The 17285-nt window shown below is 36.4% G+C and overlaps 1 protein-coding gene across 1 annotated transcript in view; it reads right to left on the reverse strand.

Annotated features, from left to right (window-relative positions):
• The window catches only part of IFT88 (intraflagellar transport 88), a 48005-nt gene extending 31889 nt beyond the window's left edge, over nucleotides 1-16116 (reverse strand). The window contains exons 1-13 of the mRNA XM_086742335.1: nucleotides 15930-16116; nucleotides 15095-15188; nucleotides 14033-14095; nucleotides 11370-11423; nucleotides 9797-9860; nucleotides 9651-9720; nucleotides 8572-8662; nucleotides 6517-6621; nucleotides 5384-5486; nucleotides 4591-4705; nucleotides 4251-4482; nucleotides 2579-2649; nucleotides 1353-1439 (exon numbers count right to left, since the gene is read on the reverse strand). Coding sequence (XP_086598461.1) covers nucleotides 1353-1439; nucleotides 2579-2649; nucleotides 4251-4482; nucleotides 4591-4705; nucleotides 5384-5486; nucleotides 6517-6621; nucleotides 8572-8662; nucleotides 9651-9720; nucleotides 9797-9860; nucleotides 11370-11423; nucleotides 14033-14095; nucleotides 15095-15184 — 1145 coding nt within the window. The 5' untranslated portion in view covers nucleotides 15185-15188; nucleotides 15930-16116. The remainder of the gene's footprint in view (nucleotides 1-1352; nucleotides 1440-2578; nucleotides 2650-4250; nucleotides 4483-4590; nucleotides 4706-5383; nucleotides 5487-6516; nucleotides 6622-8571; nucleotides 8663-9650; nucleotides 9721-9796; nucleotides 9861-11369; nucleotides 11424-14032; nucleotides 14096-15094; nucleotides 15189-15929) is intronic.
• Nucleotides 16117-17285: the final 1169 nt, after the last annotated feature.

The raw sequence follows: 17285 nt of genomic DNA on the forward strand, positions 1-17285 counted from the left end.
TTTAATTAGCCAGAACAGGTATGAAAGTGTTTTACTTCATGACATTATTTTGTGGATAGCACCAAGGAAACTGAATATCTGACAACCTTTTCCACTTTCCTTGTACAAAACCACAAGATACAGAGCAAACAAATCTGACTTAGTCATGCTAAAAAGTTATAAAGCAGCAAGCTAATTTTCATAAGACATACTGTTTACGTTCTGATAAGTCAGAATGGCAAAAGTAGGGAAACTGTAAGATTGTAATGATTATTAAACCATCAAACACCACCTTGTGGATTCTACCAGACTAAACATGACTGTGTGAGAAATCATTTCATGTTAGTATAAGCAGTTTTATTAATTATAACTATAGGACTTGAGAAACTGGAAAATAATCCTAACTGGCCAAAAAAAAAAAAACCAAAAAACAAAAAACAGGTAAAGGAAAGTTTCTTTTCTCAAACTTCCTTCACTTCCTAAATACTGAGCCTATTTGTTAGTAATGTTGCGGCTGCAGATACACAGCATTAATTTGCGTACATGTTATTTTCCAATAAAGTTCCTAAAAATATCAAAGTAAGTCTTAGATTAGAAAACTGAAAACCAGTTAAAAATACATATTCAAAATACTAATAATTTTAAACTATCCTTATAGGAAGTGTATCTCTTATTTTGTTTTTCAAGAGAGGAGTATTCTGCCGTAGAACATTCCACAGAAAGCATAAGTTAAACTGTAAATTGAAAAATAAAGTGAATACAAAAATCAAAATGCTAAACTGTAGCAGCAGCCTATCACTGTATACCCTTGTATAAATGTTTAAGAAACACTAGCTTAAGTCTACATTTATAAACATTAAGTTTATAAATGAAATGCAAATGAACCTTTCTAACAATATTTAGCTTCCAGTGTGTCATATAATGACTCTACGGAGTAATTAAAATTTCTTAGGCACTCAGTCTTCATTATTCTATTTTCAAACTTACAGTAAAAAGTAGCAATCATGGCCTTCTGTACAGCATTTGTCTCTCGAGACTTTTTAAAGTTCTTGAATTTTCAAATTTAACTTTCTAATTCAATTGACCTTTAAGAAGCTCTTTTTGTGCTAATTCGGAACAGCTCAACTGTTAGTTATACACTTTGAGTTTCACCGATATGATGAAAATAATTTTTAACACAATAGACTCTAATGTTTTATTTTTTTCTTCTCCAGAACATTATGGAGGCAAACTGAAAATAGCCTGGATGCTGTGTTTGAGATGTGCAAAAAAATATGTTTCCCAGGCTGTTCAAGTTTGTGAATCTGGTTTCACAAGCAGCACGAGAGATTGGCATATAGTTTAGACAAAAAGAAGCCCTGCTTGACTCTTACCAGTCATAGCCCACTGCAAAAGATGACTCAATTACTGGTGCAATGAGTTTAGCAGCTGTCATGATGTATTCCTCTGCCATGGATTTACTAAGAAGAAAAAAAAACAAAAAAACAAAAAAAAACCACAACACAAAAACATGTCACCATTTTAAAATCATGGATATGAAAAAATAACAGAATCTTGTTCTCGCTTCTTCCTGCACTCAGGACAATCTTAAAAGTAAATGTAACCAGTACCCTGCTACTGCCCTGTATCTTGATAAAACCCTTTTTTCTGTTTTCCTTTCACTGCACACTGTAGTTATATTTTTTGAAAAAAACAATACTGCAAATTTTAAGCAGTGTAACCTACAGCATCTGGGGTAGATCATAGAATTGCAGAACAGTTTAGGTTGGAAAAGACCTTTAAGATCATCAAGTCCAATCGTTAACCTAACACTGCCAAGTCCACCACTAAACCATGTCCCTAAGCACCACGTCTACACGTCTTTTAAATACCTCCAGGGATGGTGACCCTACCCTGAGCAGCCTGTTCCAGCGCTTGCAAATCCTTTTGGTGAAGAATTTTTTCCCTAATATCCAATCTAAACCTCCCCTGGTGCAACTTGAGGCCACTTCCTCTTATCCTATCACTAGTTACTTGGGAGAAGAGAGTGACACCCACCTCACTACAGCCTCCTTTCAGGTAGTGGTAGAGAGCGTTAAGATCTTCCCTCAGCCTCCTCTTCTCCAGACTAAACAACCCCCAGTTCCCTCAGCCGCTTCTCATAATGCTTGGTCTCCAGACCCCTCACCAGCTTTGTTGCCCTTCTCTGGACGCGCTCCAGCAACTCAATGTCCTTTCTGTACTGAGGGGCCCAAAACTGAACACAGTATTCAAGATGCAGCCTCACCAGTGCCGAGTTCAGGGGCACAATCGCTTCCCTACTCCTGCTGGCCACACTACTTCTGATATAAGCCAGGATGCTAATGGCCCTCCTGGCCACACTGCCAGCTCATATTCAGCTGGCTATTGACTAATACCCAATTAGGTATTGGCCAATATTCTGCTTCAGTGCAGTACATTAGGCTGAGTGATCCAACTAGTCCTTCCAAGTGTGTTCTTTCCTAAGAATTATGAGGACAATTTTATAACAAGAGTTGTGGACACATAAGGAAACTGATAATCCTTTCAGGAGCTAAAATCCATGGCATCATAGTCAAGAAAGAATAGACTCCACCATTACCTCTCACGTTCTATTTGTCTTAAGCTGTCATTTTTAATGGCTTCAATTAGTAGATTTGTATGTGGATCATCCTGGAGGGGGACAAAACAACTGCAAATTATCCCAGTATACATGCATTTTAATTATTTTTAAATAATATGACTGTAAACATAAATTGACACAAATTACATAGTCTATGTCAGTTATTTACTGTTCACATTTCATAAAGCAAGCTTCAGTTTAAAGTAGTTTTCTAACCACAAAATCTGAAATTTGGCATTACAACTACTTTAATCCTGTGTTTCTGCTCATGTATGTGGTCATAACTCACATTAGGGTTATTAATAGGTGTAGTTAATGTCATGGGTATCAGACTGGGAAGACTGCAAATCAGAGTGAGAATACTCACATGCTTAAAAATAAAGAGCATGTTTAAGCATTTGCTGAACTGCACTGGTAAGATGAGGACTTGTGTTGCCTTCTCATTTCAATAACTCACATGATCATCTTGTGGTTTCTATCACACATCTCTCAGTTCTAAAAGAACTAATGCAGGTATGCTGGGTAGCCACCCCCTCCTCGTTTATTGAGGATAGATCATAGATTTATACAAAAAAAAAAAAAAAAGAACCAGAAGAAAACTTTATTATCTTTTCTTTGACCTCCTCATAACAAAATACAGAACTTGGAATGTCTGTTAAAGCCATAGTTTGCCTAACCTTAGAAAGAACTTCTACAGTCTAAAGCTTTTCTTCCAATGAATGATCTTACATAGTCTTCAATTAATTCAAGTGTTTAATGACTCTTACTGTTACATAATTTCTAATATGAGAAATTGATATATATCAAATATATATAAAAAGATATATAAGAAATTATATATGTATTTATCAATAAGTAAAAAAATATGCTTCATATATTAAATTTTATTTGCTTATGCTAGGACAATAGGAAGCAACAGCTACTCTTAAGCTGTAAATAGTCTGAAGACATTGTATCTTTTATCTTTAAAATGGAAAATGGAAGCTTTGCATCACTGAAAAAAAGACAACTAAGAGAATACAAAGGGCTTGCCTCAATCCTTCTATAGAGGATCTTTCTAAAAGGAACTCAACATATTATTTACTTTTTTCTGTCTTTTAGATCATGAGCTGCTGGCTTCATGTTACAAAGGAAGTCCAGTTTCCAAAAAAGTCTAATAAACTAAAACAAGCACCTGTAAACTTTATTAAGATTTTCTTCTGCAAAATACTACTACAGTATTACAAGTTTTAGTAGTACTTATTTGAGATAACTTGCATTAACTCACTCATTGCTTTGCTCCTTTTATTTTAGCTTATAAATATTTTATTAAAATTTTATATAAATAAAAGAGGCAAAGCAGTAAGTGAGCTGTGAAAGTCAGCCTAGATGAATTTCAATAAAATCTTTTTGAAGACAATTGCGTGATGTGGATTTTATATACATTGTATATTTTAAGGAAAAAAAATTTGAATGTTCTCAACATTATTTTACACTTCTGAGCAGTACTGCCACACTAATTTCATACTGGTAAAAAAAAAAAAAAGGCAGGCTATTTTAGATAAATAAATACACATGGATTTACATATTCAGTACAGTCCAAGCATTCAACGCCTCTCCTCTTCCTCCTGATTTACCATATAAAGACACAGTTTATTTTATTCAAACTTACATTTGATGAAATGTATTTGTCATCATAATCCATTTCCAAGGGAACTGCAATCAGTTTTTGGAAGGCTTTTTTCATTTGCTCACCATTTCCAATAGCAAAATAACATAGGATCAAGTTGAAGCCTGCCTTCAGGTTTGGGGACATGCTCATTATATGTTCAAATGAAGAAATGGCATCAACGTATTGGCCAGTTTTAATAAACGCAACTCCAATATTTTGCATTATTTTAATCCTAAGTAAAGAAATCAGGATTAGGTTACATTTTTAACTATCAAATCATACTGTATCCAAAACCCGTATTTCAGAACCATGCCTACTAGCTACTAGTAGAAAAACTCACCTCATCTCTTTGTGGACACTAGGAATCTGGTCTAGAGCCATACGGTAGAATTTGATAGCTTTGGAATAGTTCCGTTGCTTTAAATATATATTTCCCATATTCACCTTCAGTCTGCCTATCAAAAGAAGTCAATGATTTACAGCCTTTTAAAGCATAGTTACAGCATTTTAAAATTGTTTCAAAGTGATAGAGTAGAACAACTTCTTAACAAATTTGTCTTCATTATAGGGTACCAGTGGCCCTTTAAAAAAGTACTGCACAGAACAGCCTTCTGTGAATTTTCACTCAGAAGACGACGAAGTAGTAATGAAACCTAGAAAAAAATTATCAATGTTAAGATGTATTCTGATTTTTATTGTGAGTTGAGTGATGAGGTAGAGATTATTTATAGTGCTCTCCAGGAAGACAGCTGCAAATAACAATCCCTGAGAAAAGTCCACTGTAGGAGTCTCAAAGATGTGCAAAATACTAAAAGAAGCATTCAGAAGGGGAAAGCTGAGTCAAAAGATAAAAAAGAAAAAAAAAACCAACCAAATCAGTATATAGTGTGTGCTGCATGAGAAAATGATATCTTTCGCTTGAAGTTTAGCTTAGCCCATGGAAGGAAAAGACTTCATAAGTTGGAGAGCCAAACCACACTAAGTTACACTAAGTCAGAGAGTATGAGTATCTGTCGTCCACTCTGGCAGGCAGAAACGAGGGCTAAGATCTCTGTGAGTCAACACCACGCAAATGAAGGTCTTATTTTGAATGCCTGACTATCAATTTCAATCCACTTTGGACTGTAACCTACCTCCATTGCTGAACATCTTATTCTTCACTATAACTTGGTAAGTATTCAGTGCTTCAGCATACATTTCATTAGCAGCATACTGACTGGCCAGATTGAAGAGAACCTATAGAAAAATGGAATTATAGGTACAAGAAAATAACACGGTTCTTGCAACAGTAATAAACTTGAATTCATAATAGATAATTTCAAATTAATTTACCTTGAAAGCCATGCTAAGTGAGCCTTACATCTAAGTAAACACAATGTTATAATTCAAGTGTATTAAGAAAACCTTCATACAAGATAATTCTCAGAAACTGCCTAATTTGTGATTCCCAACATGTGAAAAACAGTCCTACTACCTGTGGTCACTCAGTTTACGAACAGAGAATTTTTCCAAACTGCTGTTTCAAAACAGAAGCTCCACTGGTGTCAGGTAAAATACTTCCACATTTTTTTCCCAGCTTTACTCTGACCTTCACCGTAAAGTAAATTACTAGGTCTGCCTAACTCAATATATTCATTGTTAATAATTTTCTCTACAGCACTACCTCAAGCGCTGTAGAGAAATTTAAATTGCTCCCTAAGTATTTTTATGTATATTGTATCTTTTTTTTTTTTTAAATCTACTATTAATTTGAAAACCAGAATGTAAATCTATACTTGCTTTAAGATTCAGGAATATTAACACACTTTTATTTCAAGTAATACTTTCCCTGTCACTTTATGGTTCAAGTTAAAGGCAGTACCTGATCTGTCCTGTTTTCTTCTCTTGGAATGTTACATTTTCTAGACTATTCATTTTTTAAGTACAGACTTTACATCTGTTATATTTTGATACACGTTTTCTATGTGAGTACGTAGCTGGAATAGATGATTAAGGGCATCCTTCTTCACTAATGTTGACTACGTGGTTTCTCTGGTACTTGAGATTCCAAAGGAATAGACTCAATAGTATAAATGGACCTTTGCAACCCAACGTCAAGTTTTTAGATAATTCACTTTATCTTCATGAACTTCCCCCACCTCCAAATGTAGATCTGGTACACTGCTAGGAGCATTACAACACAGACACACTCAGTAAACACTGAAATGTCTCTTTAGGAGCTTTGCTACCAACAACTTTCACTCCTTGAAGATTTCTAAGCACTTACTGAGTAAGTCAGGTCCAAGTTGATGTTTTCTGGAGTAGCAATTTGTTCACGTTGTCTCACCAATACTCTTTCCTTTCTTCCAGCCTCTTTTGCTTTTTCCAGAGCCTTACATAAAATACTAGAATTTAATTTAACAATGCCTTGAATCTTACTAACCCAAGATAGCAAGAATATATTCAAAACAAATATGAACATATACTCATGTCCATTTTCTTTAGCTGCACAGACTGTACCTAATGCCTGAAGAGTAACAATATAACCCACAGAAAGGTGTTAATTAGTAAGAAGCAGGCGTACAGTTAGTCTTAGTCTGCTTGTTGTATAATTTTAGAGAAGTATAGTCACATGCATATATACACCATAATCACTTACAACCCTACAAGATTATTCTACTTGTATTAATAATAGAAAGTGCATATAAATGTTTAAAAAAATAAAAAAGAGGGAGTGTTTAAGCTTGGCATGTTTCCCTAGTTGCAGAATCCCAGTGCAGGAAGGTGTTGGAAGGAAAAAAGTGAAGGCAGGAACTAAATCCGCATGTTAAACAAATGTATACTGTACATACACTTTGACTAATTCCGGATACTGGTAAAATGCTTCCCTTTTTTATCCATCCATCCACAAGTGGTATTTCACCTATACATTCACGATTTGAGTAACTCTAAAGTTATTATTTTATCCAATGATAATCTTCTGCAGATTGGTGTGAAGACCCTTTGTGCAATTAATGCTACAGTGCCATTAGCAGTCCTGTATGCCTCTGCAAGGATGCGATGGTTAAAAAAGTAATAGCTGGCACTCAAGGCAGCTAGCGAAGGAAGTACTTCTCAAAACACAGCTTAATTCTTAGTCCTTACAATAAAAGGCAAATTCAACTTGGCTGTTTTATAGATAATGAGTTGGCAGCTTTGATGACTTCTGCAGGAAAATGGATATTCTGCTGAACTTGTGAGAAACTAACACAAACATCCTAGACGACCCTCAGAATGGTCTGGTATAATCTAAATAAGAAACAACACTTCGACATAAAAAAATAAAGCAAAAACCTTGAACCAGGTATGCTTGATAATGAAACGCTGGATATTTCTCCACAAACAAAGGGCAGATCCTGCCATTGTAACATGGAGTATCTCACCTACAAGAGGCCTAAAACATGCAAATAAAGGATTACAACTTCAGAAATCTGCCAAATATAGATAAGATTGTAAGGATAACATAGGTAGTTTGATAAAAAGCATCACACAGGCACACAACATCACCTTGCATAAAAAAAGAGCTAAGGAGGCCTTCACTGTGTGGAGAGCACTGGACAACATAAAGTCTCTTCAAGGTAAGAAATTCCTCACTGTCAGTGGGCCCAGTGTAGCTCCGGAGAGCTGAATCAATTCTAGACCTCAATGCAAAGACAGACCTCTAGACAAAGATGATCTCTCAAAAGATGGACTGCATGCTTCTCAACAGATCAAAGCTGCAGCTAAGACTACCCCTACTTCAAGACAGCTGAGGTAAGATTAAATGATGCTGTACCCACCATGTTTCACAAGACCTAAAGACAGACTTGAAATTATCTGAATCAGAGTGTGTATAGAAAAATAATCCTTTGTGTCAGACAAAAAGACAACATTTATTATAAGTCCTAACTTATCCAAACAGCTTGAACTCACTAATTACATCTATACTAGATGTAAATCAAATGGGCTAGAGCCTGTTACTTAGCCATTACTAACTGTCATGACATTGCTCTAGTAACCTCTACAACAGATCAAACACATTCAAACTGCCTGTGGGAAATAGCTCCTTATCCATAGTTACCTTCAACCATATCTAGGAACCATTTAGAAAAACACTAGTTAGCCTGGGCAAAAACTGTGGCAGTTACCATGCTAACAATTACAAACCTATTCCAGTATCACTGGATTAGAAGAGTCATAACAAAGTTAGAATTAAGACTATTTTAATAATTTGAAATGTTAGAACCCAAGCCAATTTGAAATCTATCTATACAAATTTTTCTTCACATAATACCAAAAGTGAAGTGAAATCCAGAAAAATTACCAATTTCAAGTCTCCACAGCTGTTGGCAATGCAGCTTTCTTCCACCAGTTCATTCACTTTTTTTTCCAACTGCCTAATCTTCTCTTCTGAACTAAAATTAAAAATAAATCAATAAATGAAAGTATTAACACTAGTAACATAGCTGGAAACACTAAGCTTTTACACAGGATATTTTCAATAAAACAACACAGTAATGTATCAAATGTCTAACTGGTTTTCCCATCAAAGAAAATATAATGTGAAATTATGCCCAGAGAAGATCCTCCAAAGGTAACACATTCACACTTTTAATTTGAGAATGGAGACCTAAGAAAACACAAATCCTCTTAAGAGAACAAGACAGACATGAAAATTTCATGGACCAAAATTGTTCAGGAGAAGTAATGACAGAACAGATGGGCTGGTAAAACTTTCAAACCAAACACCTAGTGAAATGAAATATTGTATTAAAAGCAATTAATTGAACCTTTATTTGCACAGATAACTGAAGTATAGCTTCCAAATGCAGATTTTAATAAAAAGTTGTTATTAATCTAAATTTTTTCCTTAAATAACCAAACATTTCAGTAGAAATCGCTATTCCTGTATAGCTATATTTCCAGAATACAACTTTTGTATTGAAAAGCTCAGTGGCTTGTTCTGAGTGAACTCCACAACATTCACACTAGCCTGCAAAACTTTCACAACCTCAGTTTTATCTCAAGTGCCAAGCTCAGAGTGAACAGGAAGAAACAAATTCCCTCAAATTCTTCCCAGAGAGCTGCATGAATCATGACATTCCTTGCCTGTCAAACACTCTTCCACAATTCTAAACAGGTATCACAGCATTTGTGTGGCAACAACTACATCCAGGCTGCCGAGCTACAGCCAGAACCAGAAATCACTGAAAGCAGATGTTCCTGAAAGTCAGTGCAACTGCTCTGGCGAGTCAGCTAACCGCACGCATAAATGTTTGTGGCATTATTCCACAAAGTTAACAGTTTGGCCCCTCAAGGTTTCATAACTGCCTGGATGTTTTTAAACTCTACCCATGGTTGTTTTTAACGTTTTGAAATAATTTAATGCAAAACTGAACAAACCTGTCTGAATTTTTCATTTCCAGAGGTGGAGCAGGACCTCTTGCTTGGCCCAGAGGATCAAATGAAGAACCTATAAAATTATCAGAGTACTGAAAATTGTAAAATAACATCTCCCTCTGGCAACTGGTGATTTCTACAAACTGTACCTCTCATAGCTGCCTTAGTGTAACCTGCAGCATGCACTGCTGTCATTGGTCGAGCAACTCCATCCTTAAATAAAAAGACAGGCATATTAAGATAGCATTCCTAAAAAAATACACTGCGGACAGTACAGACATGAGTTACATATTACAAAACCTTTAAATACAAAAATCAGTTGTTACCACCTCAGTAAACTGAATATTTTAAAAAATGTTTTTATTTCTCAAATATTATACATTGTAACTGTCTACAAAGTAGAGAAGCAAACACTATTGGGAAACTGTAATTGACACAAACAAACACTTTGTGTAAATTTTATACGTATTCAGAATATTTAATTTCAAACATCTTTTATTTTTACAAAATTCTTAATAATTGTTGGTCTTGAGACCTATAATGTACTCTAGCTTACTGTCACTGGTTTAGAAGCCAGTTACTTTTAAAATTTTTATTGACAATAAAGAGAATCCTATGAGATTATAGATCTGAATGTTTTAATTGATCTAAACCAAGAGAGGCACAAAGAAACTACAATTTTTTTTGTATTTGTAACTTATTACCAGACAATGTCTCCCAACACAAGAAGGTCTGACACCCCCAAGGCCAGCTTATTAAACTTTCCTGTCAGGAGACCGAGTGCATTAATAAATCTTAATGGCCCTGATCAGACTCACCTGGGGTCTCCAGCCACACACCGTATCCATGGATCTAGAAGCTTTATTTAAGCTCAAGCCTGGTCCCTCAGCCCCAGTCTGAGCTTTGTTGGAGGACTACCGATTTACAAATCAGACACTGCTATGTCTGGCCAGAGTGTCTTTCGATCCAGATTTCAACCTATGGACTGACCTCCTGGATTGACTTTAGCCGTGCCTTGTCACTATGGTCCTGGGAAGTGGTAATTGGTCCTAACCCTGGCCTATGCGTTGACTTTTTGGCTTGACCTTGGACTTGCCTCATCATCATGATATTGCTTTATGTTCTGGACTTTTGGTTGGACATGGCCACCATTTCTGGGTGGATCCTACTTGCCTTGCTCAGGTATTGTGAGACTGGGTCCTGGCTGGTGAGGCCACTGCACTGCTGGCCATGTGATTTCCCTTTAGACTCCTGGCTTGGCTTGCCTTCCCTTAAGGAGCAGCCCTATTCTTGATGTTCCCTGATAATTCCCACCGGGATGTTTCCCACCCGGGCTGACACAAAAGAATACAGTGGCTATTGACAGATTTAACATTAAGTCAATATACTTAAGGGTAGTGGAGGGAAAGTAATTGGTAAATCACAGCAGACTCTTATTAGAGTATAAGTATATAAGAAAAACAGAATCTACCACTCTCCTATTTAAATTAAAAAATACTCATTGCATGTTAGTAAGTGTTCCTGCCAACCCTGTGCTCAAATACAATACTCATCACAACCCCCATGCTTTCTGACAGCAGTATTTTCAAAAAAGGACAAATTGAAACACTAATAATTTGTATTACTTCAACCAACTTTGAAACACTTGTATCAAACCCAAGCATTTACTAGAAAACTTTATTGTTCTAAATCAATATAAAATGTAAATACTGAAACTTTTACCTGTATAGCTCCTGTCATTGGTCTTCCCATAGATGAAGTTAAGGTTGCCTTTGACTACAAAAATAAGTAAATTGTTTCAAACTAGCATTCACAAAGCATCAGAAGCCTGTAAAGACTATGTACAGTCTTCTCAACACTAAGTTTTAAGAGTTGATCAAACTGTCACATAAGTGCATAGCAAAATTCCCATTTAAGTTACTCATTTGCAATATACTGCCAGTGCATGGCAGACTTAAAGACATTGAACACTTCAGTTAGCACAAACTCACAATATTGTTTTTTTATGGTTTTGGATATTTCTGTCAAATTTCTAGGTCATTTTTTAAGAAGTCTATCTGAGGCAGCAGCACTTCCCGTTATTATATAATTGAAATTACTACCTTTAAATTGAACAAGTAATTTACACAAAATACTTCAGTCAGATTCTGAGTACAGCTGATAAGAGATTAATATAGGGGCAGATTTTAAGTTATACTTTCATGAAGATTTATTTTACAATAAATACAGATACACTTTGAAACTGCCAACGGATATCTTTCCATTAGCTGTCATGTCGCAGACTGTCTTTCTCTAGTAGTGTAAAAAATGTAAAGAAATAGATGTGAACTATTTAGTAGCAAGTGCTAAAGGTTGCTCCAAATGTCCTACACAAACAGACAAAAATAAAGGGTTTCAGGCCATGAAAAAGTATGCCCCTAATTCCCACTCAGAGGCCTATGTTTTACTACTATTTTACTTACTATCCATCACACATCCTCGCTGTTTTTCATTTCCTTCTGCTAAGGCTGAATCTACATTAATAAGGACTGTAGCGCATGACAAGCACATCTGCAGAGTGAAATAGGCAGTACTGTGGACTGGACAATGCTTTGGAGGTTTCTAGCTCTACTAATGCAGGTACACACCTCAGTCTTTATTATCCTTAGGAAGGGCCTTTTTGTGCACTGTTTTAACAAGATAGCTTTTCCCATCACAGCGTGGTACTGCACTAAGCATCGGCAAATACAACTGCTAAGAAAAAGCAGTCTCAAACCTGTTACCAGAGCAGGTAACAGAAGGTTCAAAGTAAAGGTAGAATTTCAATGACTTATAACAGAATTGAGGTGTTCTTGAAATTGTTACCCAGCTAGCTGTATAAAAGATCTAAAGCAATGTGATCTCCCTTCTCTATTTGTCATAAAACTTACAGTAACTTTATATCTAAGAGCAATCTCTTCAAATTTGACTGAGACAGGCTAACAGGTTGACAATGTATTGGGATAAGGGCACAGTGGATATATGACTAGTGTGTAACTTCTGTTTCCATAGCAAAACAAGTGTTAGCTATTTAAGAGTAACAATGGGCTAAGTATACCAACTTTTTCTGATTAAACTAGAAGTGGTTCAAAACCCCATATTTTTTAAAGACTTAATTTCACCTTAACTTTCAGAAAACTTTCCCAAGCCCAAATAACAACCATCCAGTTCCTCCTGCAAGAAAATCAGGTTAATACTTTGGAATCTACTGCCTTATGCAGTATGGAAGTTGATTTACAGTACAGTTTGGGGAAAAAAAAAAAAAAAAAAGTAAAAAAAACCAACCCCCCAAACAAACAAACAAAAAACCAACAACAACAACAAAAAAAAACCAAAAAACCCCCACAACACAGTAACTATGCCTTGACCAAGTGCACAGTTGTGAATTAATTAAAATTAATAAACACATATAGTTCACTAAAATGAAGTAATTGGATTTAAAAAGCTACCTTTGTGCAAAGGATTAAATGGTAAATTTATTTTTTTCACAAATACCTGATTTTCATTAAGAATACAAAATAACAAAAATTTACCCCAAATCCAGTAGCTAAAGGTCTTGAAGCTGATGTACTAGGAATTTTGGCTGTCATCTGGGCGGATAAAAAAAACCCGACACCAATACCCCCCCCGCCCCCAGCAATTAACAACCATGTGTGTTAATTATTAGTCTTTATAGATACTTTCCGTAGTGAATTCATAGAAGTAATGCTTCAGTTGTTATAGAAATAATTCTCATTGTAGAACCAAATTATTCTGGCAAAGAAGTAACATTAATCAGATAGTTCCAGCTCTTCTTTAGACATACAGTACGTACTTCTAAAATGTAGGTGACAACTTTATATTTAGTTTTGAAAACTGATATAAGATATAAGCTAAGATATAAGCTAAATGAAAGTTAAAAAAAGGTAAATTACATTAATATGGAGGAAAAAAATGATCAAAACAGTAACACGTGGTTTTCTAAATCCCACTGTCTAGTATGCAACTCAACCTTGAAATTGTATGTCAGAGCAACTAATTCTATGTATAGAATATTGAACAAAGGCCTTTCAGAATATATCACTTTGCTCTTTAACAAGGCTTTATCTCATTTTATCAAACAAGAAAACACATTTCCAACCGAAGTTTCTTGTTTGCTCTAGCTTATCTCCAGAACTTAATGGAATTCGTGCTCTGCTAATTTTTTTACTTATTTTCATACAAATAACTGAAGTCTGTATCTTCATTTTAGCGGCAGACAAAAAAAAAAAAAAAAAAAAAAAAAAAAAAAGATAAGATTCCCAAGATATGTTTGCATCAGTGCCAAAATTACAGCTAGGGCTCTAGAGGAGGTCTACGCTATTGCAATGTATTGTAAAGGTACTTACAGGAGGTCTTCTACCATGACTTGTTCTTGCTGCCTGTTGAAAAGCTACATCATTTTCTAAATCCTAGAAAAGATAAAATAAAAATATCAACTCTTTTAAAACCACAACACTCAAAGCCACAATTCCAGAGCCTTATGACTATTTAAAACAGATAGGCAGAAAAACAATTATTCTTCCAAAAATACTTGACTTTAAGATAAATGAATGGCAAGTTTCATAATGATTATATTATTTGGTCTATCTTTTGGGGTATTTCAGATTAGGAAATGTAAAAACTCATTCTCTGAAAAATAAAAATACACTGAGAAAGTAGAGCTTAAGTGATAAAACATAACATGAAATTTTATTTCCCTCCAAAAGCTGACTACTAGCGCTATTTCAAAATTTTAACTTTAATGGCTGTCATACCCAGAGATTTCGTGTCTCTGAGGTCACACTGCAACTCCCATGAATTTGGCACTGGAATTTCACACAAGATACCAAGTTTTGCAACATTGGTCCTGCTTTGAGCAGGATAGTGGGTTTGGACCAAACAATCCCCCTGTTTTTCCAATTCCAGTACATGAGCAGTTACCAGAAAGTGGTCTGCAGGGTTACTGGAAGTCATCCCAGATGCTCTACCGATTGCACAGAGACCTGCAGGACTCCAGTCTACTCTTATCTTTTTCAGCTGTAGCACAGTAAGAGAACAATGACCTATTGGCCAACAAGTAGCCTCTTTTGTCAGAAAACTTGCTGCTGCACACTGTTTGGGAAACACCATATTGAATGTACCTGAATGGGAATATAGCCTTCAAATAACTAGGACTTTATACTTCATAAATTCTAACCATTACAGCATATTAGATCTGCTATGAAACACACAAGTATTTTGTTGGAATAGAAAAATAATCAAAGAAATAACTATTCAAAAAGATCCTGGTGAAATTTTACATATTTCTTGCCAAATCAAGAAAATTGCACTTCAAAGCAGGAGCACATTTGTGCATTATTGTACTTATCTTGTACTTAGAAGCTAAAATCCTATGTATGGGAAAGGTGGGAAACAGCAAATATTTTTACCTCTGTGTCAAATGTGGGGTTATAATCATTGTAGCCAGAATAAAGATCATCTTCATCAGTCTCAGGAGCCAGATGCACATTTTGCATCATTTTTCTGTGAAACATTTAACATACTGAATATTATCTCAGTGGTTTTATATATATCTTTAAAAACATCAAAATATAAATAGTAATAAGGTTTACAAGTTCAAAAGAGCTCAAATTTCATTTTAGTTTTTAATTCCTGCCTTTGAAATTAAAAATAAGCGATGATTAGCCATAAAAACTTAGTCAAAAAAACCTATAACCAATATTATATGGCAACATTTCATAGAATTTTATTTTGTTAGGTATTTATACAACTGTGATGAAAATTGTTTCAAATATTATTTATCACTAAAACTGAACAATCACAAGTAACTATTACTTTCAGAATGGTATCTTTACATTCTCAGATAATTCAAATTCAAGATAATTCTCTCATATTCTAACATATTCTAACATTAAGCCACACTAGTCAGTCTAATGAAAGAGACCTCTTCTAGCTTCAAATCTTCCATCCTTCCTCCACCTATGTTCTTGTAACAACACAGCCACAGCTATTCTCTACATTCAACACTCTTCATATAATTTTGCCATGTCAATTCAAGCGTTTTTAAAAAAAATACAGTTAAAGAAGCCTGGGTTCCAATGTCTTTCTTCAAAAATACTTCCGTGTCTAACACGGCTGCATTCACCTTGTGCTCTTTCCCTCACTGAGGACGCTAAGGAGGTCTCTCTTCGCCTGGCCACCTATTTTCACAAAAATCTTAAGAAGACAGCATTTGATTTCATCTCTAATACAGAATGCACACACTTTAGCAAGTAAGCCTTAGCCCGGACGAAGCGCGGCACACCCCACCGAGGGACGGCTCCTCTCCGACAGCAGGAAAACGCCCCCCGGCCGCTCCCGGCTTGGCCGGGGCCTCCTCTGAACCGCCCGCGGTGGCCCCGCGGCCGAACCGCTGCTTCCGGCGGGTTTCCTCCCGCAGCGCCCGAAGCGGCGCGGGCCGCGTTGCTAAGGGCGAGGCCGGCGGACGCGCTTCCCCTAATGCACCGCGCCCGCTTGGGAAGAGAGGAGAGCGGGGCCCACGAGGCACGCGGGTCCGGCGCATGCGCAGAGCAGCTGGCGAAGCCTTTGCCCCCGTGTGGGCGTCGCCCGCGCTGAGGGGAGGGTCCCGCGGTAAATGGCGGAGCATGGGCAAGGGGGGTTGAAAGGTCTTGTGCTGCTCGCAGAATTCATCCCCTCGGCTGTTAGAGCTGCCGGCTCGCCCGCTGCCCCTCCGCTTCCTGGCAGGATCGGGCTTGAGCGTGCTTAGTCTTGGAGTTAAAAAAAGGAAGCCGACTCTCATGTCATTTCAGCAAATTAAACAGCAAGAAAAGTCTGTCCTCCAAAATGTGTATCTGCAGGGAGGAACCCACACAAATCCAAAAATTTCCATGACCATCTTTTAGATGGGAAACTACTGCTCTGGACTCTTCGGACAGATTTTTTAAGTGGATTAGTGTTGATGACTGAGCTAGAGCTAAATGCCAATTTGACTTCTCTTTGCTTGTCCCAGGACTTACTATGACCTGGTCCTGCAAACATTTATGCAGACACTTCATTTCCTAAGTGAGGTTATGTGTATTTCCAAGATGGGAGCCTGTGTGCTAAGGAAGAAAAGATGTGCCATATGATGGACAAAAAAGCAAATTTTGTTTCCCCCTAGACTTCCCTCATCTTCTGGAAGAGGAACACAAAATGACAGTGAAGGATGGCAGACTCGTCAGACTGTCTACCTTTAGTCCACAGGATAAGGAAAACAAAAATGGAAACAAGATCTGTCATCTGCTAGTTGTTTCTTTGCTGTGTTTGCAAATAAAAATCTGCAAGATGTGGGTAACATTTACGAACTTTAACGGGAAGATTATTAGGATAAATGAGTTAGTGTTTCTGAAACATTAAACAGAGAGGAATTAAAATTCAGAATGGAGGAAAAAAAATATAGACTTCTCCATAATGGGGAATTTAGGATTATGGTATCATAGAATAATTCAGGCTGGGAAGGACCTCAGGACATCTCTCCCATCGTTACACCTACTTTAAATTTCTTTGTGCCTCTTCCCAAGAGTAAAGCCAACCTGCTGTCATTTTATGGTGAAAATTGGTATTTTATGCTATAGATTTGCT

This window comes from Chlamydotis macqueenii, chromosome 1, assembly GCF_036417535.1.
Source record: "Chlamydotis macqueenii isolate bChlMac1 chromosome 1, bChlMac1.mat, whole genome shotgun sequence".
NCBI lineage: Eukaryota > Metazoa > Chordata > Aves > Otidiformes > Otididae > Chlamydotis > Chlamydotis macqueenii.